The sequence below is a fragment of the Coregonus clupeaformis genome, chromosome 1 (genome assembly GCF_020615455.1).
Source record: "Coregonus clupeaformis isolate EN_2021a chromosome 1, ASM2061545v1, whole genome shotgun sequence".
Classification (NCBI taxonomy): Eukaryota; Metazoa; Chordata; class Actinopteri; order Salmoniformes; family Salmonidae; genus Coregonus; species Coregonus clupeaformis.
In genome coordinates, this window is record NC_059192.1 from 88,231,415 (window position 1) to 88,257,144 (window position 25,730).

A 25,730-nucleotide genomic window follows, 5' to 3' on the forward strand; every position below is an offset into this window, starting at 1 on the left:
AGCCTTGGCGCACACGATCGAGTATTGGCCTGACTTTCCAAAGAATATCTGCCTTCTTTGTTTCCTCTGTTACAGCCAGGTCATTGACAATCTTGACGGAATCTCTTATCCTGAAGAATCTATCCCTAGTCATTTTGCTACTTATGACTGGCACTTTAGTTTTGTTGGCCCAAAACATTTTAATTCTGGGATAGCCAAGGCAGGCCATGTGGACTGAAATGCCCAAGAAGATTTTTATTTCTTGTGGCGTGGTGTTCATGCACACTCCTTTGATTTGCAGCTCTCTTTGATTTGTGTATGTTGCCAAATCTTCAAAGACCTTGTTGTCAATGTACTGTGAAAAGTATTCAATTGGACTCCAGTCTGCACGTGTTGTAGGGTCATCTTGACACACAGGAAGCCCAGGTAACACAGGTGCAAATCTGATATGAAGGAAAAAAGAATAATAAATGATAAGTAATAACAGTTTAAATACTCAATGCAGCTGAATTTAAAATTGTGGAACTGCATCAAACATACATGTTACTCCTGGCCCACAGAGGGCGACGAGTTTCCTGTTCATCCCTGTCTGTATCTGTGTCTGTGTCTGCATCTGTCCCTTCAACTGAGCCTTCTGCATTGTCTTCCTCTTCTTCATCACCGTTTTGTATCACTGGTTGAAACTTATCCTCATCTCTCTCATCATCTGACAACTCCAAATCTGAATCTCCCTCGACTATTCGGTAAAGAATTCTTTCTGCTTCAGTTCTGTTTCCTACGACAATGTGGAGTCATTATTTACATGAAGATAGTCCTGATGTCCACTATAATTGACATTCATAAAATGGCAAATCTTTCAAAAGATACATAATTTAGTTGCTATCAGAACTAAATATATGATTCCTAACACCTTCATGAACAAGAAAATATATGATTATCATAGTAACAAAACCATAGACAAACAATATTTGACTTACCTCTCATCTTTCCATAAAATGTGCTTGTTCCTATGCCTGTCCATTTTGAAAGGAAAGATAGAGGCGGTTCCCGGCCTCCCAGCCAATCAAATGACATATCACTGAAAAGCCCAGGATGTCCTCTGTACAGTACATCAGGAATTAAGAGACTTGCACAAAATATTCCAAGAAGAGGGATGAAACTCAAATGTTCACAACAGTGGACATAAATCAATGGGCGGGGTCTCAGGAGGATACACCATGTAACGCAGTGCCAGTGACAATATACTTTATAAAAACGATAGCAACTTGAAATCTGTTATTTATTTCCCTTTCTCTGGTCATCATCATGTTGTGTGTGTATTTTATTCATTCCAGGATGGATTTATTTTCAGGGTCAGATTGCAAATACAAAAATGTGCTATTTTTAATCAATCGTTTATGACATCATGACAAAATCATGCAAATCACTAACAAGTCAATATCAACATTGACTATATTTAACAAAAGTTGTACTTGCATTAAAATCTTTAATTTAAACTATTAGATCTTGTGCACATTCACGGGTCCACTGCCTAACCTTGGTGGAGTGCCTCAAGGCTGTACAGGGTCCTCGGAGACCCAAAACTGTTTATTTTTTTCAGACTATAAAACATCATATGTACACAATACTATATATACACTTAGTAGGTAAAGTTCATATACACAATGCCACTTAAAAAATACTTCAATATATAAAAGGCATTTTACATACAGTTTGAATGCAAACGTTTAGTTGGCCTCTTGATTGTAATGGGAGTGTAGTACTAATGACTTATAACAGTGGTTAGCCATATTTATGCCTTGTTCACAGCTTTCAATATCTGACTTCATTCTTGAGCATTGCTTATTTCATTGGAAATACTGTATACTATAAGAGAGATGTGCAAATGTAGCATCTCTTATGTACATCTCTTGCATTAATAACCATTTTAGGTATAAATATCCACTGGAAAACTGGTCAGAATTATTTCAATGCAAAGCATTGGGGAATAGACAAGCCTATAATACTGTTTTAATCATGCCACAAGACAGAATCATAGAAATAGGGATTATATTTCTACGGAAACAGGGCAGATCCTTGTTGAAACAGGAAGTGTAGCAACTCCAGACTGCACATGCTGCACCAAGCAGAAGGCCTATGTGCTCATGATCCACAGTAACATCTCTTCATACTGTAACAAAATGAGGGAGTAGCAAGATATTCCGAGGCGTGATTCAAACCCAGTACCATAGTGTCCAGAGCCAGACACGTTACCGCTGCTCCAAGAAAGCTAGCTCCCTTGGGTGAGCGGTAATCGTGCTCATCAACGGCAGGGTCATTACCATACCTATAATGTCCTCAACAGACCAGAGTGCAGACAAGAAGGATATGTATTATCATCAGACATGATGCCTGAGAGAGAGCTTTTATTTTATCTTTCTGGTTTAAAATCCCTGGATTTGTAGTCCCAATATTCCACGCTCTTCAGAGTAACAGCGTGGTGTCACTCGCGTGCTGCTCCATTCCAGTGACATCACCCACTGAGTCACGAGTAGCTCCACCCATAGCCCCACACAAGCCCTCCCTCGAGAACAAGGGAGTGTCACTGTCCACAGCTGCTGCTGCTGCTGCTGTTGTTGCCGTGGTCATGGCGACAGCAGGGTCCCCACTCCGATTGGCATTAGAGATGACAACAACGTCACGATCATCTTCCTTACACTCGTGGATGTCCGCTGTCACCAGATCTCTGTTAGTTGGTCTCTGATTTTGACTGCAGGAGGAGAAGGAACTGGAAAGGGTGAGATCCGGTCTCTTCTGGCTGCAGGAAGGGGAGGAGCTAAACTGGTGGCAACAGGAAGGGGAGGGGCTGAATTGGTTGCTATGATTGCAGGAAGGGGAGGAGCTCAAAAGCGGCAAATCCTGGTGGGGGTTTGCACAAGCCCCATGCTCCTCCTCAGGGAAACTGGTGTTAATGTAGATGATGTCCTCTTTGCTGGTAGAAGCCTCTGGAAGTTTCTCTGTCAGCTTCTCCAACAGTTCTCTTACCTAAGGGAAAACGGGAAGATTCATATTTACGCAGTCAAATTGCACCCTATTCGTTATATACACACAAACTCTCTCTCCTCTGCTCTTGTCCTTCTAGACCTGTCTGCTGCCTTTGATACTGTGAACCATCAGATCCTCTTCTCCACCCTCTCCGAGCTGGGCATCTCCGGCGCGGCTCACTCTTGGATTGCGTCCTACCTGACCGGTCGCTCCTACCAAGTGGCGTGGCGAGAAGCTGTCTCCGCACCACGTGCTCTCACCACTGGTGTCCCCCAGGGCTCAGTTCTAGGCCCTCTCCTATTCTCGCTATACACGAAGTCACTTGGCTCTGTCATATCCTCACATGGCCTCTCCTATCATTGCTACGCTGACGATACACAACTAATCTTCTCCTTTCCCCCTTCTGATAACCAGGTGGCGAATCGCATCTCTGCATGTCTGGCAGACATATCAGTATGGATGACGGATCACCACCTCAAGCTGAACCTTGGCAAGACGGAGCTGCTCTTCCTCCCGGGGAAAGACATTTGAAACCCCACCTCTTTAAGGAATACCTGGGATAGGATAAAGTAATCCTTCTACCCCCCCCACCCCGAAAAAAAAAAAAAAAAAATGTTAAGTGGTTATCCCACTGGCTATAGGGTGAATGCACCAATTTGTAAGTCGCTCTGGATAAGAGCGTCTGCTAAATGACGTAAATGTAAATGTAGATAAAAAAGGGTTCCAAAAGGGTTCTTCGGCTGTCCCCATAGGCCTCCTGTAGCTCAGTTGGTAGAGCGTGGCGCTTGCAACGCCAGGATTGTGGGTTCGATTCCCACGGGGGGCCAGTATGAAAAATGTATGCACTCACTAACTGTAAGTCGTTCTGGATAGGAGCGTCTGCTAAATGACTAATTTATAGGAGAACCCTTATTGGTTCCAGGTAGAACATTTTTGGGTTCCATGTACAACCCTCTGTGGAAAGGGTTCTACCTGGAACCAATAAGTGTTCTTCTATGAGGACAGCCGAAAACCCTTTTATGTTCTAGGGTAGCCTAGCGTAGAGCCAGTAACCGAAAGGTCACTGGTTCGAATACCCGAGCCGACAAGGTAAAAAAATCTGCCGATATGTCCTTGAGCAAGGCCCTTAACCCTGTGCCGACTACCATGGTTGACCCTGTCAAACTCATTCCAAGGAGGGCCGAGTGTCTGCAGGTTTTAGCTCCACCCTTGTACTTGATTGATTAATTGGTTGTCTAGGTCTTAATTGAAAGGGAAAACCTGCAGACACTAGGCCCTCCATGGAATGAGTTTGACACCCCTGCTGTAAAACAAAATTTCACCACACCTATCCGGTGTATGTGACAATAAAACATCTTTTTTTGTATCTTTTTTTTCTAAGTGTAGTGCACTACTTTTGACCATGGTGTCTGTCTATGGCTTGCAACCCAAATGGCACCCTATTCCATATACAGTGGGGAAAAAAAGTATTTAGTCAGCCACCAATTGTGCAAGTTCTCCCACTTAAAAAGATGAGAGAGGCCTGTAATTTTCATCATAGGTACACGTCAACTATGACAGACAAAATGAGAAAAAAAAATCCAGAAAATCACATTGAAGGATTTTTAATGAATTTATTGGCATATGATGGTGGAAAATAAGTATTTGGTCAATAACAAAAGTTTCTCAATACTTTGTTATATACCCTTTGTTGGCAATGACACAGGTCAAACGTTTTCTGTAAGTCTTCACAAGGTTTTCACACACTGTTGCTGGTATTTTGGCCCATTCCTCCATGCAGATCTCCTCTAGAGCAGTGATGTTTTGGGGCTGTCGCTGGGCAACACAGACTTTCAACTCCCCTCCAAAGATTTTCTATGGGGTTGAGATCTGGAGACTGGCTAGGCCACTCCAGGACCTTGAAATGCTTCTTACGAAGCCACTCCTTCGTTGCCCGGGCGGTGTGTTTGGGATCATTGTCATGCTGAAAGACCCAGCCACGTTTCATCTTCAATGCCCTTGCTGATGGAAGGAGGGTTTCACTCAAAATCTCACGATACATGGCCCCATTCATTCTTTCCTTTACACGGATCAGTCGTCCTGGTCCCTTTGCAGAAAAACAGCCCCAAAGCATGATGTTTCCAACCCCATGCTTCACAGTAGGTATGGTGTTCTTTGGATGCAACTCAGCATTCTTTGTCCTCCAAACATGACGTGTTGAGTTTTTACCAAAAAGTTATATTTTGGTTTCATCTGACCATATGACATTCTCCCAATCCTCTTCTGGATCATCCAAATGCACTTCAGACGGGCCTGGACATGTACTGGCTTAAGCAGGGGGACACGTCTCTCACTGCAGGATTTGAGTCCCTGGCGGCGTAGTGTGTTACTGATGGTAGGCTTTGTTACTTTGGTCCCAGCTCTCTGCAGGTCATTCACTAGGTCCCCCCGTGTGGTTCTGGGATTTTTGCTCACCGTTCTTGTGATCATTTTGACCCCACGGGGTGAGATCTTGCGTGGAGCCCCAGATCGAGGGAGATTATCAGTGGTCTTGTATGTCTTCCATTTCCTAATAATTGCTCCCACAGTTGATTTCTTCAAACCAAGCTGCTTACCTATTGCAGATTCAGTCTTCCCAGCCTGGTGCAGGTCTACAATTTTGTTTTTGGTGTCCTTTGACAGCTCTTTGGTCTTGGCCATTGTGAAGTTTGGAGTGTGACTGTTTGAGGTTGTGGACAGGTGTATTTTATACTGATAACAAGTTCAAACAGGTGCCATTAATACAGGTAACGAGTGGAGGACAGAGGAGCCTCTGAAAGAAAAAGTTACAGGTCTGTGAGAGCCAGAAATCTTGCTTGTTTGTAGGTGACCAAATACTTATTTTCCACCATAATTTGCAAATAAATTCATTAAAAATCCTACAATGGGATTTTCTGGATTTTTTTTCCTCAATTTGTCTGTCATAGTTGACGTGCACCTATGATGAAAATTACAGGCCTCTCTCATCTTTTTAAGTGGGAGAACTTGCACAATTGGTGGCTGACTAAATACTTTTTTTCCCCACTGTATAGTGCACTACTTTTCACCAGAGCCCCATGGGTACTAGGGTGCTATTTGGGACACAACCTTTGTCTAGAGCAGCTTCCCCAGCATTTCTCTCACCTGAGTGAAGACGGGGCGGTCCAGGGGGTCAGCACGCCAACAGCTGTACATGATCTCATACCTGGTGGACAGACAGGGGGACAGGAGAAGGAATAATGTCATTTCCATATAAAAGGACCCATGAGCACCAACATGTGAAGTTCATAGGATCATATCAAATTGGGTGTCAAGTGAAAGCTAAGAGTCTATATTTTTGTTGTTGAAATTAAGGCATAGAGTTGAAGTCGAAAGTTTACATACATTTAGGTTGGAGTCATTAAAACTTGTTTTTCAACCACTCCACAAATTTCTTGTTAACAAACTATAGTTTTGGCAAGTCGGTTAGGACATCTACTTTGTGCATGACACAAGTAATTTTTCCAACAATTGTTTACAGACAGATTATTTCACTTATAATTCACTGTATCACAATTCCAGTGGGTCAGAAGTTTATATACACTAAGTTGACTGTGCCTTTAAACAGCTTGGAAAATTACAGAAAATGATGTCATGGCTTTAGAAGCTTCTGATAGGCTAATTGACATAATCTGAGTCAATTGGAGGTGTACCTGTGGATGTAGTTCAAGGCCTACCTTCAAACTCAGTGCCTCTTTGCTTGACATCATGGGAAAATCAAAAGAAATCAGCCAAGAACTCAGAAAAAAAAGTCTGATTCATCCTTGGGAGCAATTTCCAAACGCCTGAAGGTACCACGTTCATCTGTACAAACAATAGTATGCAAGTATAAACACCATGGGACCACGCAGCCGTTATACCGCTCAGGAAGGAGATGCGTTCTGTCTCCTAGGGATCAACATACTTTGGTGCGAAAACTGCAAATCAATCCCAGAACAACAGCAAAGGACCTTCTAAAGATGCTGGAGGAAACGGGTACAAAAGTATCTATATCCACAGTAAAACAAGTCCTATATCGACATAACCTGAAAGGCCGCTCAGCAAGGAAGAAGCCACTGCTCCAAAACCGCCATAAAAAAGCCAGACTACGGTTTGCAACTGCACATGGGGACAAAGATCGTACTTTTTGAATAAATGTCCTCTGGTCTGATGAAACAAAATTAGAACTGTTTGGCCATAATGACCATCGTTATGTTTGGAGGAAAAATGGGGTACTTGTAAGCCGAAAAACACCATCCCAACCGTGAAGCACGGGGGTGGCAGCATCATGCTGTGGGGGTGCTTTGCTGCAGGAGGGACTGGTGCACTTCACAAAATAGATGGCATCATGAGGAAGGAAAATTATGTGGATATATTGAAGCAACATCTCAAGACATCAGTCAGGAAGTTAAAGCTTGGTCGCAAATGGGTCTTCCAAATGTACGATGACCTCAAGCATACTTCCAAAGTTGTGGCAAAATGGCTTAAGGACAACAAAGTCAAGGTATTGGAGTGGCCATCACAAAGCCCTGACCTCAATCCTATAGAAAATGTGTGGGCAGAACTGAAAAAGCGTGTGCGAGCAAGGAGGCCTTCAAGCCTGACTCAGTTACACCAGCTCTGTCAGGAGGAATGGGCCAAAATTCTCCCAACTTACTGTATTGTGGGAAGCTTGTGGAAGGCTACCCGAAACGTTTGACCCAAGTTAAACAATTTAAAGGCAATGCTACCAAATACAAATTGAGTGTATGTAAACTTCTGACCCACTGGGAATGTGATGAAATAAATAAAAGCTGAAATAAATCACTCTACTATTATTCTGACATTTCACATTCTTAAAATAAAGTGGTGATCCTAACTGACCTAAGAAAGGGAATATTTACTAGGATTAAATGTCAGGAATTGTGAAAAACTGAGTTTAAATGTATTTGGCTAACGTGTATGTAAACTTCCGACTTCAACTGTATATACATTGTTCAACCATTTTCCATCCTAAAAATTAGGAATAAGCAAAAAGCAAAGGCTTTATTTCTGGTCAAACAGATGGAAAAGGAGTCTTAGAAAACATTTACCAGAAAAAGTCTTAAAAGGTTTTTCGAAATACATCAAAACACAATAAGTAAAGACCCTTAAAAACAAATAAAGAGAGTCGCATACTATGTATAAACTCCCAGTAATGATTGGGTAAAAAACCACCAACGTTTCGGCATTACTTCTCAAGACCTGTTCACCAAAAATATAATTGTTCATAAGAAGGGCCTGAGATCAAAGTCAATATTCAGACCACTAGGGGTCAATATTCAGACCACTAGGGGTCAGTGTTTTTAGATAGGATATCCAGTAGGCCTCCCTCTGTAGTAGTAGGATCTCCATGTTACTTCCTCTCCTTGGTAGAGCAACATGCTCAATGCCTGTGTATTTGAGGGAGGAGATGGGATGGTTAGCTTCAACAAAGTGAGCTGCTACTGGATAGTCAGTGTTCTTACACCTGATTGAGCTGTGGTGTTCAGATATGCGTTGTTTTAACTGTATTTTCGTTTGTCCTACATAGGCTTTCCCACATGTATAGGTGATGAGATAGATCACTCCCTTTGTCTCACATGAGATGATACCCGTAACAGGGATTTTTTGACCTGTATGTGGGTGCCTGAAGAAGGAGGTTTTCGTAGTGCTATTGCACTGTGCACATGAGCCACATTTGTAGTTCCCATTTGGAATGTGTGTCAAGAGTGTCTGTGTGGGCTCAGGGGGCAAGTCAGATCTCACTAAGCTATGCCTAATATTGCGACCACGCTTATATACCACCAGTGGGGGTAAAGTAAAGACCCTGCCAACTAATATCAACACTTATATTTAGTTTTGGATAAATGATTTGCCTTCTGTAAGTTCGAAACTTGCCTTGGGTCTTGAGATTCCATTACCAAAAACCCACATACTGTATCTTTAAGATATTTTCTAATTTCTTTCCCTCATGAGGAGGGAGGATAATGAAAGTTCACAGAAGTAACAAGTAAAGGTAGACCTATCAATTAGTTGTAGTGTTTTTACTGATTTCAATGTTTATGAATTATTAAGTGATGCAAACTCAAAATTCCGTTACCAAATCAGTAACGGAACCCCCCCCCCCAAATAAGAATAATCGGTAACGTAATTTCTGCAATTGAATTGGCTACAATGGGAGAAATTATAGTAGTCAAATCAAATCACATTTTGTCACATGCTTCGCTAACAACAGGTATAGACTAACAGTGAAATGCTTACTTACGGGCCCTTCCCATCAGTGCAGAGAGAAAAATATAAATCATAGAAAAATAATAACACAAGGAATAAATACACAATGAGTAACGATGGCTGTATACATGGGGTACCAGTACTGAGTCGATGTGCAGGGGTACGAGATAGTTGACGTAAACATGTACATATAGGTAGGGGTAAAGTGACTAGGCAACAGGATAGATAATAAACAGTAGCAAAGCGTATGTGACGAGTCCAGGTAGCTATTTGGTTAACTATTTAGCAGTCTTAAGGCTTGGGGGTAGTTGGTGCATTGGTACTGCTTGCCGTGCGGTAGCATAGAGAACAGCTTATGACTTGGGTGGCTGGAGTCTTTGACATTTGTAGGACCTTCCTCTGACACCACCTGATATAGAGGTCCTGGATGGCAGAGAGCTTGACCCCAGTGATGTACTGGGCTGTACGGACTACCCTCTGTAGCGCGTTGCGGTCGGAGGCCGAGCAGTTGCCATACCAATCGGTGATGCAGCCAGTCAAGATGCTCTCAATGGTGCAGCTATAGAACGTTTTGAGGATCTGAGGGCCCATGCCAAATCTTTTCAGCCTCTTCAGGGGGAAGAGGCGTTGTCATGCCTTCTTCACGACTGTGTTGGTGTGTGTGGATTATGTTAATTACTTTGTGATTTGGACACCGAGGAACTTGAAGCTCTCGACCTGTTCCACTACAGCCCCGTCCACGATCAGCTCCTTTGTCTTGCTGACGTTGAGGGAGAGGTTGTTGTCCTGGAACCACACTGCCAGGTCTCTGACCTCCTCCCTATAGGCTGTCTCATTGTCGTCGGTGATCAGGCCTACCACCATCGTGTCGTCAGCAAACCTAATGATGGCATTGGAGTTGTGCGCTGCCGCGCAGTCGTGGGTGAACAGGGAGTACAGGAGGGGACTAAGCATGCCTCACGTGTTGAGGGTCAGCGTGGCAGATGTCTTGTTGCCTACCATCACCACCTGGGGGCGGCCCGTCAGGAAGTCCAGGATCCAGTTGCAGAGGGAGTTGTTCAGTCCCAGTGTCCTGAGCTTAGTGAGGACCTTGGAGGACACCATGGTGTTGAACGCTGACCACAAACCACAGTTGGATTCACAAGTGTGGACAGTACAGTACAGTAGAGTACAGTAGAGTGTAGTTCAGTTAAAAAATATATATACAGTACCAGTCAAAAGTTTGGACACACCTACTCATTCAAGGGTTTTTCTTTATTTTTATTATTTTCTACATTGTAGAATAATAGTGAAGACATCAAAACTATGAAATAACACATATGGAATCATGTAGTAACCAAAAACAAGTGTTAAACAAATCAAAATATATTTTATGTGAGGTTCTTCAAATAGCCACCCTTTGCCTTGATGACAGCTTTGCACACTCTTGGCATTCTCTCAACCAACTTCACCTGGAATGCTTTTCCAACAGTCTTGACGGAGTTCCCACATATGCTGAACACTTGTTGGCTGCTTTTCCTTCACTCTGCGGTCCGACTCATTCCTAACCATCTCAATTTGGTTGAGGTTGGGGGATTGTGGAGGCCAGGTCATCTGATGCAGCATTCCATCACAGCCTGGAGGTGTGTTGGGTCATTGTCCTGTTGAAAAACAAATGATAGTCCCACTAAGCCCAAACCAGATGGGATGGCATATCGCTGCAGAATGCTGTGGTAGCCATGCTGATTAAGTGTGCCTTGAATTCTAAATAAATCACAGACAGTGTCACCAGCAAAGCACCCCCACACCATAACACCTCCTCCTCCATACTTAACGGTGGGAACTACACATGCGGAGATCATCCGTTCACCCACACTGTGTTTCACAAAGACACAGCGGTTGGAACCAAAAACCTCCAATTTGGACTCCAGACCAAAGGACAAATTTCCACCTGTCTAATGTCCATTGCTCATGTTTCTTGGCCCAAGCAAGTCTCTTCTTCTTATTGGTGTCCTTTAGCAGTGGCTTATTTGCAGCAATTCGACCATGAAGGCCTGATTCACACAGTCTCCTCTGAACAGTTGATGTTGAGATGTGTCTGTGACTTGAACTCTGTGAAGAATTTATTTGGGCTGCAATTTCTGAGGCTGGTAACTCTAATGAACTTATCCTCTGCAGTAGAGGTAACTCTGGGTCTTCCATTCCTGTGGTGGTCCTCATGAGAGCCAGTTTCATCATAGCGCTTGATGGTTTTTGTGACTGCACTTGAAGAAACTTTCAAAGTTCTTGAAATGTTCCGTATTGACTGACCTTCATGTCTTAAAGTAATGATGAACAGTCGTTTTTCTTTTGCTTATTTGAGCTGTTCTTACCATAATATGGACTTGGTCTTTTACCAAATAGGGCTATCTTCTGTATACCCCTCCTACCTTGTCACAACACAACTGATTGGCTCAAACGCATTAAGAAGGAAATAAATTCCACAAATGAACTTTTAAGAAGGCACACCTGTTAATTGAAATGCATTCCAGGTGACTACCTCATGAAGCTGGTTGAGAGAATGCCAAGAGTGTGCAAAGCTGTCGTCAAGGCAAAAGGTGGCTATTTGAAGAATCTCAAATATAACATACATTTTGATTTGTTTAATACTTTTTTGGTTACTACATTCCATATGTGTTATTTCATAGTTGTGATGTCTTCACTATTATTCTACAAAGTGAAAAATAGTAAAAAATAAAGAAAAACCCTTGAATGAGTAGGTGTGTCCAAACTTTTGACTGGTAGTGTACAGTGGGGGGAAAAATTATTTAGTCAGCCACCAATTGTGCAAGTTCTCCCACTTAAAAAGATGAGAGAGGCCTGTAATTTTCATCATAGGTACACGTCAACTATGACAGACAAAATGAGAAAAAAAATCCAGAAAATCACATTGTAGGATTTTTAATGATTTTATTTGCAAATTATGGTGGAAAATAAGTATTTGGTCAATAACAAAAGTTTCTCAATACTTTGTTATATACCCTTTGTTGGCAATGACACAGGTCAAACGTTTTCTGTAAGTCTTCACAAGGTTTTCACACACTGTTGATGGTATTTTGGCCCATTCCTCCATGCAGATCTCCTCTAGAGCAGTGATGTTTTGGGGCTGTCGCTGGGCAACACGGACTTTCAACTCCCTCCAAAGATTTTCTATGGGGTTGAGATCTGGAGACTGGCTAGGCCACTCCAGGACCTTGAAATGCTTCTTACGAAGCCACTCCTTCGTTGCCCGGGCGGTGTGTTTGGGATCATTGTCATGCTGAAAGACCCAGCCACGTTTCATCTTCAATGCCCTTGCTGATGGAAGGAGGTTTTCACTCAAAATCTCACGATACATGGCCCCATTCATTCTTTCCTTTACACGGATCAGTCGTCCTGGTCCCTTTGCAGAAAAACAGCCCCAAAGCATGATGTTTCCACCCCCATGCTTCATAGTAGGTATGGTGTTCTTTGGATGCAACTCAGCATTCTTTGTCCTCCAAACACGACGAGTTGAGTTTTTACCAAAAAGTTCTATTTTGGTTTCATCTGACCATATGACATTCTCCCAATCCTCTTCTGGATCATCCAAATGCAATCTAGCAAACTTCAGACGGGCCTGGACATGTACTGGCTTAAGCAGGGGGACACGTCTGGCACTGCAGGATTTGAGTCCCTGGCGGCGTAGTGTGTTACTGATGGTAGGCTTTGTTACTTTGGTCCCAGCTCTCTGCAGGTCATTCACTAAGTCCCCCTGTGTGGTTCTGGGATTTTTGCTCACCATTCTTGTGATCATTTTGACCCCACGGGGTGAGATCTTGCGTGGAGCCCCAGATCGAGGGAGATTATCAGTGGTCTTGTATGTCTTCCATTTCCTAATACTTGCTCCCACAGTTGATTTCTTCAAACCAAGCTGCTTACCTATTGCAGATTCAGTCTTCCCAGCCTGGTGCAGGTCTACAATTTTGTTTCTGATGTCCTTTGACAGCTCTTTGGTCTTGGCCATAGTGGAGTTTGGAGTGTGACTGTTTGAGGTTGTGGACAGGTGTCTTTTATACTGATAACAAGTTCAAACAGGTGCCATTAATACAGGTAACGAGTGGAGGACAGAGGAGCCTCTTAAAGAAGAAGTTACAGGTCTGTGAGAGCCAGAAATCTTGCTTGTTTGTAGGTGACCAAATACTTATTTTCCACCATAATTTGCAAATAAATTCATTAAAAATCCTACAATGTGATTTTCTGGAATTTGTTTTCTCAATTTGTCTGTCATAGTTGACGTGTACCTATGATGAAAATTACAGGCCTCTCTCATCTTTTTAAGTGGGAGAACTTGCACAATTGGTGGCTGACTAAATACTTTTTTCCCCCACTGTATATATTTGATGAAAAACATTTTGGGGCCTTATTGCTATTAGCCCATACAAACGCATGGAACAACAGATAGTCCCCCCAACAAATCAAAAGGAAGGAACCCCTTATTTTTGGCACTAAACAGTCTCCATACTTCCATTCATTTTTTCAACTGGTACCGGGGGACCTTCAGACGAGTCTTATGAGACCTGTGGGCGTCCTAGAGGAAAACATGTACGTGTTTGTGAGAGTCTCACCTTTACACAGAGGGCTCATATTAGTGTGTAGCACAAACTGTTCAGACGCTACCGACAGAAGTTGGCAGATCGGCTGTACCAAATTCAGACGAGCCCCAAGAAGCTTGTGGGGGTCGCAGAGCAAAACGGCCAAACCGTTCGGACGCTACTGAAGATTTTGTTAGAAGACCGATTTTCGGGATGTCTCATGGTCTGACAAACACCGCTCTAGCTCCTTCACCTTTCATCTCAGATGCGGAAGTGTTACACAGGCGGATGCGGTGGATTGAGACGCATCCAACTGACAGGGGATTTTTGCATTATGCTATTAGATTTCCGCTAAAATGTAAATCATCATTCAAATGATGTCTGTTTTGTGTGTTAATAAACCACTGGGGAGCGTTAGAGTTGCTGACATGACTTCTTCTTCAGTTGGTCTATATTGTCCTGGCTGTATCATAATGTTCCTTAGCCTGGTCCCAGATCTGTTTGTGCTGTATAGTCAATATTAATTGACAATGACCTTAGGAGTTGGCAACACAGCACAAACAGATCCGGGACCAGGCAACATGTTCCTATCCACTAAAGCCCAAACCATGTAGACAGAAGATAAACACTCACAGTTCATCTAGGCAGTCAGTTGGCTGCTTCAGCCTGTGGCCCTCCAGTAGGTAGTCATAAATCTCATTGTTCTGGATGCCAGGGTATGGCGTCATGCCCCGCGTCGCTATCTCCCACATGGCCACACCAAACGCCCACTGCAAGAAGACACACAATTATATTCACACACACACACACACACACACACCACACCACACACACACCACACACTAAAATCGAGTAGCTGGCCTTCACACATGCAATATTTGGTTTTGGGTTCCTAGGTTATGCTAACTACCACTAAAATATAATGTACATGCATCTATATAATGTGAGCTGAGAACTGTTAATGTGTTTAATGTGTAATTTCATGTATCACATTTGCAGTTTATTATGTTGAGAACTCTGTTAAGCTACCCAAGGACTTTTCCAACTCTAAGAGCTGTGGCTGTGGGCTGAACTTCACGGGCTGGCTGATTCATTTTTCAGAAGTGAACTAGTGTTAGTGGAATAACAGTATTTTTCCTTTCTCAGACATATTCTCATGTATTCCCACCATCAGTAAAGGAATACAACTAGCGGATGGAGGCTCTCTCAGTCCTTCCTTACCACATCACTGTGGGGGGGGGGGGGACACCTCATTACCACATCACTCTTTACAGTGAAGACTCGGTCAGCCAGGCTCTCCACTGCGATCCATTTCACAGGCATCTTGGCTATCCTGCCCTGCCTGTAGTAATCACCACTGTAGATCTTCTTAGACAAGCCAAAGTCTGCCACGCACACCGTCATGTCATCGCGCAGCCTGTAGGACCACATCAACCAACCAATCAATCAATTCAACTTACTACAAACAGATCAAAGTTGACTAGTCAAGATCAGCATTTGGTATTTATTTAAAATGTCTAGAGCAATGTGTTCAAATAACAATGACACTTTGGTAATATGGTAATATGGTGGACAGTAACAGTGAGTATGGTAATATGGTAATATGATGGACAGTAACAGTGAGTATGGTAATATGGTAATATGATGGACAGTAACAGTGAGTATGGTAATATGGTAATATGGTGGACAGTAACAGTGAGTATGGTAATGTGGTGGACAGTAACAGTGAGTATGGTAATGTGGTGGACAGTAACAGTGAGTATGGTAATGTGGTGGACAGTAACAGTGAGTATGGTAATATGGTGGACAGTAACAGTGAGTATGGTAATATGGTGGACAGTAACAGTGAGTTTGGTAATATGGTAATATGGTGGACAGTAACAGTGAGTATGGTAATGTGGTGGACAGTAACAGTGAGTTTGGTAATATGGTAATATGGTGGACAGTAACAGTGAGTATGGTAATGTGGTGGACAGTAACAGTGAGTATGGTAATGTGGTGGACAGTAACAGTGAGTTTGGTAATGTGGTGGACAGTAACAGTGAGTTTGGTAATGTGGTGGACAGTAACAGTGAGTATGGTAATGTGGTGGACAGTAACAGTGAGTTTGGTAATGTGGTGGACAGTAACAGTGAGTATGGTAATGTGGTGGACAGTAACAGTGAGTTTGGTAATGTGGTGGACAGTAACAGTGGATTTATGGTGCTTTCAAGACAACTGGGAACTCAGAAAAAAGACAAGGTTGAATCATGACGTTAGTGAACTTCAGGTCGGAGCTCTAGAAAGAGGCCCGAGTTCCCGACTTGGAATTCCGAGTTGGATGACCGTTCAAAACGTATTTTCCCAGTCGGAGCTAGTTTTTTTTCAGAGTTCCCAGTTGTTTTCAACTCACTAAAGTCTGAGATTTCCCAGTTCCGAGTTTCCAGTTGTTTTGAAAGCGGAAGAAGTTATGCTGGATTGACAGCATGGCCAATGTTGAATGTTTATCCTTTTAAGCTTGGAAAAGAGACCTTTAACCCAGACTTAGACCACACTTCCATCCACTGAATAGCAGGCTAGTGATTACTTTGCAATGCTTGCAGTTAGCCACTGATTCCTTACAAACCACTCATTGTTGAATTTGCGATTTCCAACTTATTGTGTAAATGTTCATGTCCAATGGCCGATGAGCACCAATACGTTTTATCTATAATTTCTCTTCATATGACAAGGATTGAAAAGGATTTGCCAGTAGATTGTCGACTTGATTCATGATGATGACTGCTAGCTTGCTAGCTAAGATTTGATCAGTCCAATCAAAGCTACTGTAGATATAATGTGATTTGACATCATTTTATTTGTGGCCAATGACCTTGAGCCTTCTTGGATGGGCACTTTAATGTAACTCTATGGCAGCACCCAAGGGGCTTGAATTTTCGAGCTCTCCCTGTAGATTTTGCGGTGACGTAGTGTTCCCATGAGTGACAGAACACTGAGCCAATCACGGCGCAACTAGAGAACATTACCAACTCCTACGCTCCGTATTTTCCGCTGGCTGCCCCACCACCACAGAAAGCACTGAGCTAGGCTGAAATGCCTGAATTTTGGAGCTGCCTTACTCAAGAAAGCAAAAAAGAGACCACGTTAGTATGCGGCTTTATTACCTCAATTATATATATATTTGTACATTGTTTACGAACTGATATGACAAATATCTATGCCAAAATAACATGCAAAACAGGCTCAAAAAGAGGTAAAGAGGTGGCTCTGCCCCACCTGCCCTGAATGACGGGTCGCCACTGGTCATGTATAGAAATGCTGAGCACGCCATTATTTTGGCTACCATGGCTATCACCCCATAGGAAGACAATGCCCCCCATCCACAGGGCACGAGCGGTCACTAAATGGTTTGATCAGCATGAAAATTATGGAAACCATATGCTATGGCCGTCTCAGTCACCAGATCTCAACCCAATTGAACACTTATGGGAGCTTCTATAGTGTCGCCTGAGACAGCGTTTTCTACCACCATCAACAAGACACCAAATTATGGAATTTCTCATGGAAGAATGGTGTCACATCCCTCCAATAGAGTTCCAGACACTTGTAGAATCTATGCCAAGGTGCAATGAAGCTGTTCTGGTGACCCAGAGTTTCCTCTGCTGCAGAGGATTAGTTAATTAGAGTTACCAGCCTCAGAAATTGCAGCCCAAATAAATGCTTCACAGAGTTCAAGTAACAGACAAATCTCAACATCAACTGTTCAGAGGGGACTGTGTGAATCAGGCCTTCATGGTCGAATTGCTGCAAAGAAGCCACTACTAAAGGACACCAATAAGAAGACGAGACCTGCTTGGGCCAAGAAACACGAGCAATGGACATTAGACCGGTGGAAATGTGTCCTTTGGTCTGGAGTCCAAATTTGAGATTTTTGGTTCAAACCGCTGTGTCTTTGTGAGACGCGGTGTGGGTGAACGGATGTGTAGTTCCCACCGTAAAGCATGGAGGAGGAGGTGTTATGGTGTGGGGGTGCTTTGCTGGTGACACTGTCTGTGATATATTTAGAATTCGAGGCACACTTAACCAGCATGGCTACCACAGCAGTGAGACTATCATTTGTTTTTCAACAGGACAATGACCCAACACACCTCCAGGCTGTGTAAGGGCTATTTGACCAAGAAGGAGAGTGATGGAGTGCTGCATCAGATGACCTGGCCTCCACAATCCCCCGACCTCAACCCAATTGAGATGGTTTGGGATGAGTCGGACGGCAGAGTGAAGGAAAAGCAGCCAACAAGTGCTCAGCATATGTGGGAACTCCTTCAAGACTGTTGGAAAAGCATTCCAGGTGAAGCTGGTTGAGAGAATGCCAAGAGTGTGCAAAGCTGTTATCAAGGCAAAGGGTGGCTATTTGAAGAATCTCAAATAACACTTTTATGGTTACTACATGATTCCATATTTGTTATTTCATAGTTTTGTTGTCTTCACTATTATTCTACAATGTTAAATAGTAAAAATAAAGAAAAACCCTTGAATGAGTAGGTGTGTCCAAACTTTTGACTGGTACTGTGTGTGTGTAATATATATATATACACACACACACACACAGTGGCTTGCGAAAGTATTCACTCCCCTTGGCATTTTTCCTATTTTGTTGCCTTACAACCTGGAATTAAAATGGATTTTTTGGGGGTTTGTATCATTTGATTGACACAACATGCCTACCACTTTGAAGATGCAAATTATTTGTTATTGTGAAACAAACAAGGAATAAGACAAAAACTGAAAACTTGAGCGTGCATAACTATTCACCCCCCAAAGTCAATACTTTGTAGAGCCACTTTTTGAAGCAATTACAGCTGCAAGTCTCTTGGGGGTATGTCTCTATAAGCTTGGCACATCTAGCCACTGGGATGTTGCTTTAGCAGTATGCTTAGGGTAATTGTCCTGCTGGAAGGTGAACCTCCGTCCCAGTCTCAAATCTCTGGAAGACTGAAACAGGTTTCCCTCAAGAATTTCCCTGTATTTAGCGCCATCCATCATTCCTTCAATTCTGACCAGTTTCCCAGTCCCTGCCGATGAAAAACATCCCCACAGCATGATGCTGCCACCACCATGCTTCACTGTGGGGATGGTGTTCTCGGGGTGATGAGAGGTGTTGGGTTTGCACCAAACATAGCATTTTCCATGATGTCAAAAAAGCTCAATTTTAGTCGTCTGACCAGAGTACCTTCTTCCATATGTTTGGGGAGTCTCCCACATGGCTTTTAGCGAACACCAAACGTGTTTGCTTATTTTTTTCTTTAAGCAATGGCTTTTTTCTGGCCACTCTTCCGTAAAGCCCAGCTCTGTGGAGTGTATGCTTAAAGTGGTCCTATGGACAGATACTCCAATCTTTGCAGCTCCTTCAGGGTTATCTTTGGTCTGTTTGTTGCCTCTCTGATTAATGCCCTCCTTGCCTGGTCCGTGAGTTTTGGTGGGCGGCCCGGTCTTTCCATGTTTTAATAATGGATTTAATGGTGCTCCGTTGGATGTTCAAAGTTTCAGATATTTGTTTAGAACCCAACCCTGATCTGTACTACTCCACAGCTTTGTCCCTGACCTGTTTGGAGAGCTCCTTGGTCTTCATGGTGCTGCTTGCTTGGTGGTGCCCCTTGCTTAGTGGTGTTGCAGACTCTGGGGCCTTTCAGAACAGGTGTATATATACTGAGATCATGTGACAGATCATGTGACACTTAGATTGCACACAGGTGGACTTTATTTAACTAATTATGTGACTTCTGAAGGTAATTGGTTGCACCAGATCTTATTTAGGGGCTTCATAGCAAAGGGGGTGAATACATATGCACGCACCACTTTTCCGTTATTTATATTTTAGAATTATTTGAAACAAGTTATTTTTTTCATTTCACTTCACCAATTTGGACTATTTTGTGTATGTCCATTACATGAAATCCAAATAAAAATCCATTTAAATTACAGGTTGTAATGCAACAAAATAGGAAAAACACCAAGGGGGATGAATACTTTTGCAAGGCACTGTGTATATATATATATATAGCTCTGGTTCAGGGGAATTGTAAACTTACATGCAATTGCGTGCAGCCAAGTCGCGGTGGAGGAAGTTCCGCCCACTGAGGTATTCCATCCCCATGGCGATGTCAATCATAAACTTCAGGAGCGTCTGAATGGGCAGGAACTAGAAGAAGAAGAAGAAGAAGAAGAAGAAGAAGAAGAAGAAGAAGAAGAAGAAGAAGAAGAAGAAGAAGAAGAAGAAGAAGAAGAAGAAGAAGAAGAAGAAGAAGAAGAAGAAGAAGAAGAAGAAGAAGAAGAAGAAGAAGAAGAAGAAGAAGAAGAAAAAGAAGAAATTACAACGTCATTACAACATCATTAACCATATTCAGACAACACAGCATTTCTTTCCAATGTGGTCCTCAGAAAGCATCGGATAGCTCACCAATGGATTGTCTCCTAGGTGTGAGCGCAGCAGGAAGCTGTGGAGGTCTCCATACCTCATGAAGGGCAGGATCACCATGGGCTTGGGGAAGTGACAAGACCCCGCCTCAAGACAAACACCTAGTAGGAGCAGGTCAATGGAATACCAGGTTAATACCATATAATATTAACCTGTTTACAGGTTACAAAGTCATTTGTCTTCAACGGACCAGGACTGAGCCGGATGGCCTATGATGGCAGCAGAGAAGACCTACGGTACCTAGCAGCCTGATGACGTTAGGGTGGTCAAAGTCCTTCATGCAAGCAGCCTCATTCAGGAATTCCTCTATCTCCCTCTGGGAGAAGTTATCCACTAGAAAACAAAGAGGACATTAATATAAATTGTATGTGTTATTTAGTCTGGTCTTAGATCTGTTTGCGCTGTCTTGCCAATTCCTGTGGTCATTGGTATGCCAAAAATGGCATGAACGCCATTGGGGCTGGTTATACGGCCCAACAGATCTGGGACCAGGCTGTGGAATTCATCTCTCTGAATCTGACATAAAATGAATGGGCATCGTTAGATAAGCCCAATTAAAGTAAACTGACAGTGGTTGAAGAAACTCACGTTTCATGGTCTTCACAGCCACTTTCTCAGACGCTCCGTCCGGTTGTTTCAGACGTCCCTCCACAACAGAGCCAAATTCACCTGGTCAATAAACAATGGGTTACTATAGAGAGAACAGTCAGAAATAAATTACAAGTAGCAACAAATAAATTACATTTGATTGAGAAAATGTTTTATTCCACCTACTTTATAATATAAAGAGGCTAATCATTTTGTGCAATAAATAATAAAATGAATGTCATCCTCACCCTGTCCCAGAACCTTCCCGATGGAAAGCAGGTTTCTCATAATCATGAAGTCCTGTAGTTTGGCTTGGAGCTCATCACTCACACCCAGGTTACCAACTACAGAGGGAGACCAAGACGGGAAAATAGAGCTCATATTGTTATTATTGGGCTGTGGATATAGATATAAAACAATTATCCAATTTATGTTAATAGGAACATAAAGTATAGATTAGAGTATAACTTTTATTAACGTACGTGTGATTTCAATGGTTGATCGGTTGTAGGACCTCTGGGGCCTGTACTGGACGATGGGTGGAAGCTTCTCTGCACTTCCAAACATCTGACTGCAGGGGGCGCCAGAGAGACACAAGTTACTACCATGGAGCAGAATAATTTTTTTTGTATTTCCTTAATTCCTCGCATCCTCTCTCCTTGCCTCCTTCTCAAAACCCATCACTCTCTTACTTCGTGTGTCCAGAATTGCCCTGGTCAAAAGTAGTGCACTATATAGGGAATAGGGTGCCATTTGGAATGCAGCCAGAGTGAGTTACTAACTCACTAACATCAACAAGGGTTTGCCTCTGAGTTGTAATGGTTGAGGTTAGATTGAGAATTCATCTGGAAGCAGGAAGCTAGCTCTATGACCTGATGTTTTCCTGCCTCTGAGAGATGAGAGATTGTTTGCTAGTTTTGGCGCGTGACACATTTGTATCTGTATATCCTGAATGGCAACACTAAGTCACCTCTTTAACTTCATACATTCCAGAACAGAGACAGCAGAAATGAGAGGAGATTGGGTTGTTTTGGTGTTGAGGAGAGGAGTGGGTTATTTTGGTGTTGAGGAGTGGAGATGGTTATTTTGGTGTTGAGGAGAGGAGTGGGTTATTTTGGTGTTGAGGAGTGGAGATGGTTATTTTGGTGTTGAGGAGAGGAGTGGGTTATTTTGGTGTTGAGGAGTGGAGATGGTTATTTTGGTGTTGAGGAGAGGAGTGGAGAGGGTTATTTTGGTGGAGTGGAGAGGGTTGTTTTGGTGTTGAGGAGAGGAGGAGAGGAGTGGAGAGGGTTATTTTGGTGTTGAGGAGTGGAGTGGAGAGGGTTATTTTGGTGTTGAGGAGAGGAGTGGAGAGGGTTATTTTGGTGGAGTGGAGAGGGTTGTTTTGGTGTTGAGGAGAGGAGGAGAGGAGTGGAGAGGGTTGTTTTGGTGGAGTGGAGAGGGTTGTTTTGGTGTTGTGGAGAGGACTGGAGTGGAGAGGGTTATTTTGGTGGAGCGGAGAGGAGGGGAGAGAAATGGAGTGGAGAGGAGTGGGTTGTTTTAGTGTTGAGGAGAGGAGTGAAGTGGAGTGGAGAGGAGTGGGTTGTTTTGGTGTTGTGGAGTGGAGAGGAGTGAGTTGTTTTGGTGTTGAGTAGGGGAGTGGAGTGGAGTGGAGAGGAGTGGGTTATTTTGGTGTTGAGGAGTGAAGTGGAGTGGGTTATTTTGGTGTTGTGGAGTGGGTTGTTTTGGTGTTGAGGAGAGGAGTGGAGTGGAGTGGGTTGTTTTGGTGTTGAGGAGGGGAGTGGAGTGGAGTGGAGAGGAGTGGGTTATTTTGGTGTTGAGGAGTGAAGTGGAGTGGGTTATTTTGGTGTTGTGGAGTGGGTTGTTTTGGTGTTGAGGAGAGGAGTGGAGTGGAGTGGGTTGTTTTGGTGTTGAGGAGGGGAGTGGAGTGGAGAGGAGTGGGTTGTTTTGGTGTTGAGGAGGGGAGGAGTGGAGTGGAGAGGAGTGGAGAGAGGGGAGGGTTGGAGTGGAGTGGACAAGAAGGGAGAGTAGAGGGGAGGAGTGGAGTGGAGAGGAGTGGAAAAGAGGGGAGGGGAGGGGTGGAGTGAACAAGAGGGGAGAGGGGAGGAGAGGGGTGGAGTGGACAAGAGGGGAGAGGGGAGGAGAGGAGAGGGGTGGAGTGAACAAGAGGGGAGAGGGGAGGAGAGGAGGAGAGGAGGAGAGGAGAGGGGTGGAGTGGACAAGAGGGGAGAGGATAGGGGTGGAGTGGACAAGAGGGGAGAGGGGAGGAGAGGAATGGAGTGGAGAGTAGAGGAGAGTAGTGGAGTGGAGAGTAGAGGAGTGGTGAGTAGAGGAGAGTAGTGGAGTGGAGTGGAGAGTAGAGTAGAGGAGAGTAGTGGAGTGGAGAGTAGAGGAGTGGTGAGTAGAGGAGAGTAGTGGAGTGGAGAGTAGAGGAGTGGTGAGTAGAGGAGAGTAGTGGAGTGGAGAGTATTGGAGTGGCGAGTAGAGGCGTGGAGAGTGTTGTTTTGGTGTTTCTTTCCAGCACAGCTGGACTACCTCTGTCATCAGCAGTAAGACCAGGGATGGTTGTGTTCATTAGGAACCAATTGGAAGAAAATAGACTGACACAGGGAGGGACTATCTGGGTTTGTTTAATGAGAAAGGCCCATTTTCATTTTCTGTTGCAAAACATTTGAAAATGTTTTCCTTAGTCTGCCCTGACTAACACCACCGAGATCTCACTGCTGAGTTAGTCCAGCTGTTTGAGTCTGTTTTCTTCCATTTGGTGCCTAATGAACATGACCAAGGCAGTACAATCTTTGCAACCTTTACCTCAGTTGCAGGTGTTGTTGGTAATTAAGAGGGAACCAGGCTGCTTTATTAACAAGGCATCCAAATGTACTGAGTAACTTTATCCCTGCCTACAACCACTTCCACTGAGAAAAGCAGAGTGACCAATACACCGTTTCACCTCACCAACTCCAGGGATTAAATACATAATAAATAGTAACTTCTATACCTGCTGCAAATCAGGTGAAGAAAACTGCCAAAACAGAATTCACTGGCTGGAAATGCACTGGTGAGACCCTTTGCTTCACTAGGAGCTAAATAAACAATCTGGTAAGTTACAGAGGAAGGAACACTGAGCTGAGCTATCCTATAGTACATCAGTGTACACCTTCTACACCATGATACAATTACAACTTTAATATGTGAAGAAGCATGGAAACGTACCCAAAGCGTGTGTCTAGTATCCTGCCTCTCATGTAGAAAGCAGCCCAGAATACTAGCAGCAGGATACAGAAGCCACACACCACCCCTAGTACGATGTACACAGAGTCTGATCCTTTGGTGTTTGGAATGGAGGAGGGAGACAGGGGCCAACCTGGAACACAACAGGCAATCAATCAAATCAAAGTATGGTTGATTTATAGAACAGAATACACAGCCTTGTACAACGTAGAATAGAATGTTGATGAGATAGAGAAACGTCCTCCTCATTCTCCCAGTCTGTACTCTGAAGTGTTCCCCATCATTTCAATCTGGGTCTTAAGTGTCCCAGTTGAGGAGCTGTAGCAGTGATTTAAAATCAACAGACCTTTTAAGCTGAGGACATTCCTATGATGAGGTGGTGTTGAAGGAGTCAGGCGCAGGAGGGTAAATCACAGAATAACAGGCTTTAATCCACAAAAATACAGGTTTACGCAGAAATGCGTCAAACACACTCCAGGGCACAAAACAGGCGCACTGGAAAATACAAGGCACACGGGAAACTCTCCCGTCGATACAAAATACACGAGCTCCACAGAGCTTCACTAACCTCCACAATAAACAATCACCCACACAGAAAAGGAAGCAGAGGGAACACTTATACAATGACTAATGAGGGATAAGGAACAGGTGTGTGTGATTGAAGACAAGACAAATGGAGTGATGATAAATGGATCGGCAGTAGCTAGTAAGCCGGTGACGCCGAACGCCGAAACCTGCCCGAACAAGGAGGGGAGGCAGCCTTGGTGGAAGTCGTGACAGTACCACCCCCCCCTTTGACGCGCGGCTCCAGCAGCGCACCGACCCCGGCCTCGGGGACAGCCAGGAGGACGCGGAGCAGGGTGAGCCGGATGGCGACGGTGGAAATCCCGTAACATGGAGGGATCGAGGATATCCCTCACCGGGACCCAGCACCGTTCCTCCGGACCGTACCCTTCCCACTCCACGAGGTACTGAAGGCCCCCCAACCGACGCCTCGAATCCAGGATGGAACGGACAGAGTACGCCGGGGCCCCCTCAATGTCCAGAGGAGGTGGAGGAACCTCCCGCACCTCAGACTCCTGGAGCGGACCAGCTACCACCGGCATGAGGAGAGACACATGAAACGAGGGGTTAATACCGTAATCAGGAGGGAGTAATAACCTATAGGTAACCTCATTGACTCTCCTCAAGACTTTGAACGGCCCCACAAACCATGGGCTCAGCTTCCGGCAGGGCAGGCGGATGGGCAGATTCCGGGTCGAGAGCCAGACCTGATCCCCCGGTACAAAGACGGGGACCTCAATGCGGTGGCGGTCAGCGTTGGCCTTCTGACGACGCACGGCGCGTTGGAGGTGAACGTGGGCAGCATCCCACGTCTCCTCCGTGCGCCGAAACCAGTCATCCACCGCAGGAACCTCGGTCTGGCTCTGGTGCCACGGTGCCAGAACCGGTTGGTAACCTAGAACACACTGGAAAGGCGTTAGGTTAGTGGAGGAGTGGCGGAGAGAGTTCTGGGCATATTCTGCCCATGGCAAGAACACCGACCACTCCCCCGGCCGGTCCTGGCAGTAGGACCGCAGGAACCTACCCACATCCTGATTTACCTGTTCCACCTGCCCATTACTCTCGGGTGGAAC

At 44.1% G+C, this 25,730-nt stretch overlaps 1 protein-coding gene across 2 annotated transcripts in view; it reads right to left on the minus strand.

Moving 5' to 3' along the window:
* Positions 1–1,344: 1,344 nt before the first annotated feature.
* LOC121578217 (tyrosine-protein kinase Mer) overlaps positions 1,345–25,730 on the minus strand; it is a 50,935-nt gene continuing 26,549 nt past the window's right edge. The window contains exons 11-21 of one of the 2 annotated variants that reach the window (XM_041892429.1): positions 24,076–24,226; positions 21,345–21,433; positions 21,111–21,206; positions 20,863–20,943; positions 20,515–20,607; positions 20,257–20,375; positions 19,889–19,998; positions 15,078–15,237; positions 14,454–14,590; positions 6,145–6,205; positions 1,345–3,003 (exon numbers count right to left, since the gene is read on the minus strand). In XM_041892429.1, the coding sequence (XP_041748363.1) occupies positions 2,443–3,003; positions 6,145–6,205; positions 14,454–14,590; positions 15,078–15,237; positions 19,889–19,998; positions 20,257–20,375; positions 20,515–20,607; positions 20,863–20,943; positions 21,111–21,206; positions 21,345–21,433; positions 24,076–24,226 (1,658 nt within the window). In that variant the 3' untranslated portion in view covers positions 1,345–2,442. Of the gene's footprint in view, positions 3,004–6,144; positions 6,206–10,848; positions 10,890–14,453; positions 14,591–15,077; positions 15,238–19,888; positions 19,999–20,256; positions 20,376–20,514; positions 20,608–20,862; positions 20,944–21,110; positions 21,207–21,344; positions 21,434–24,075; positions 24,227–25,730 lie in introns of those variants that run through there. The other variant, XM_041892435.1, reaches the window with a different exon arrangement.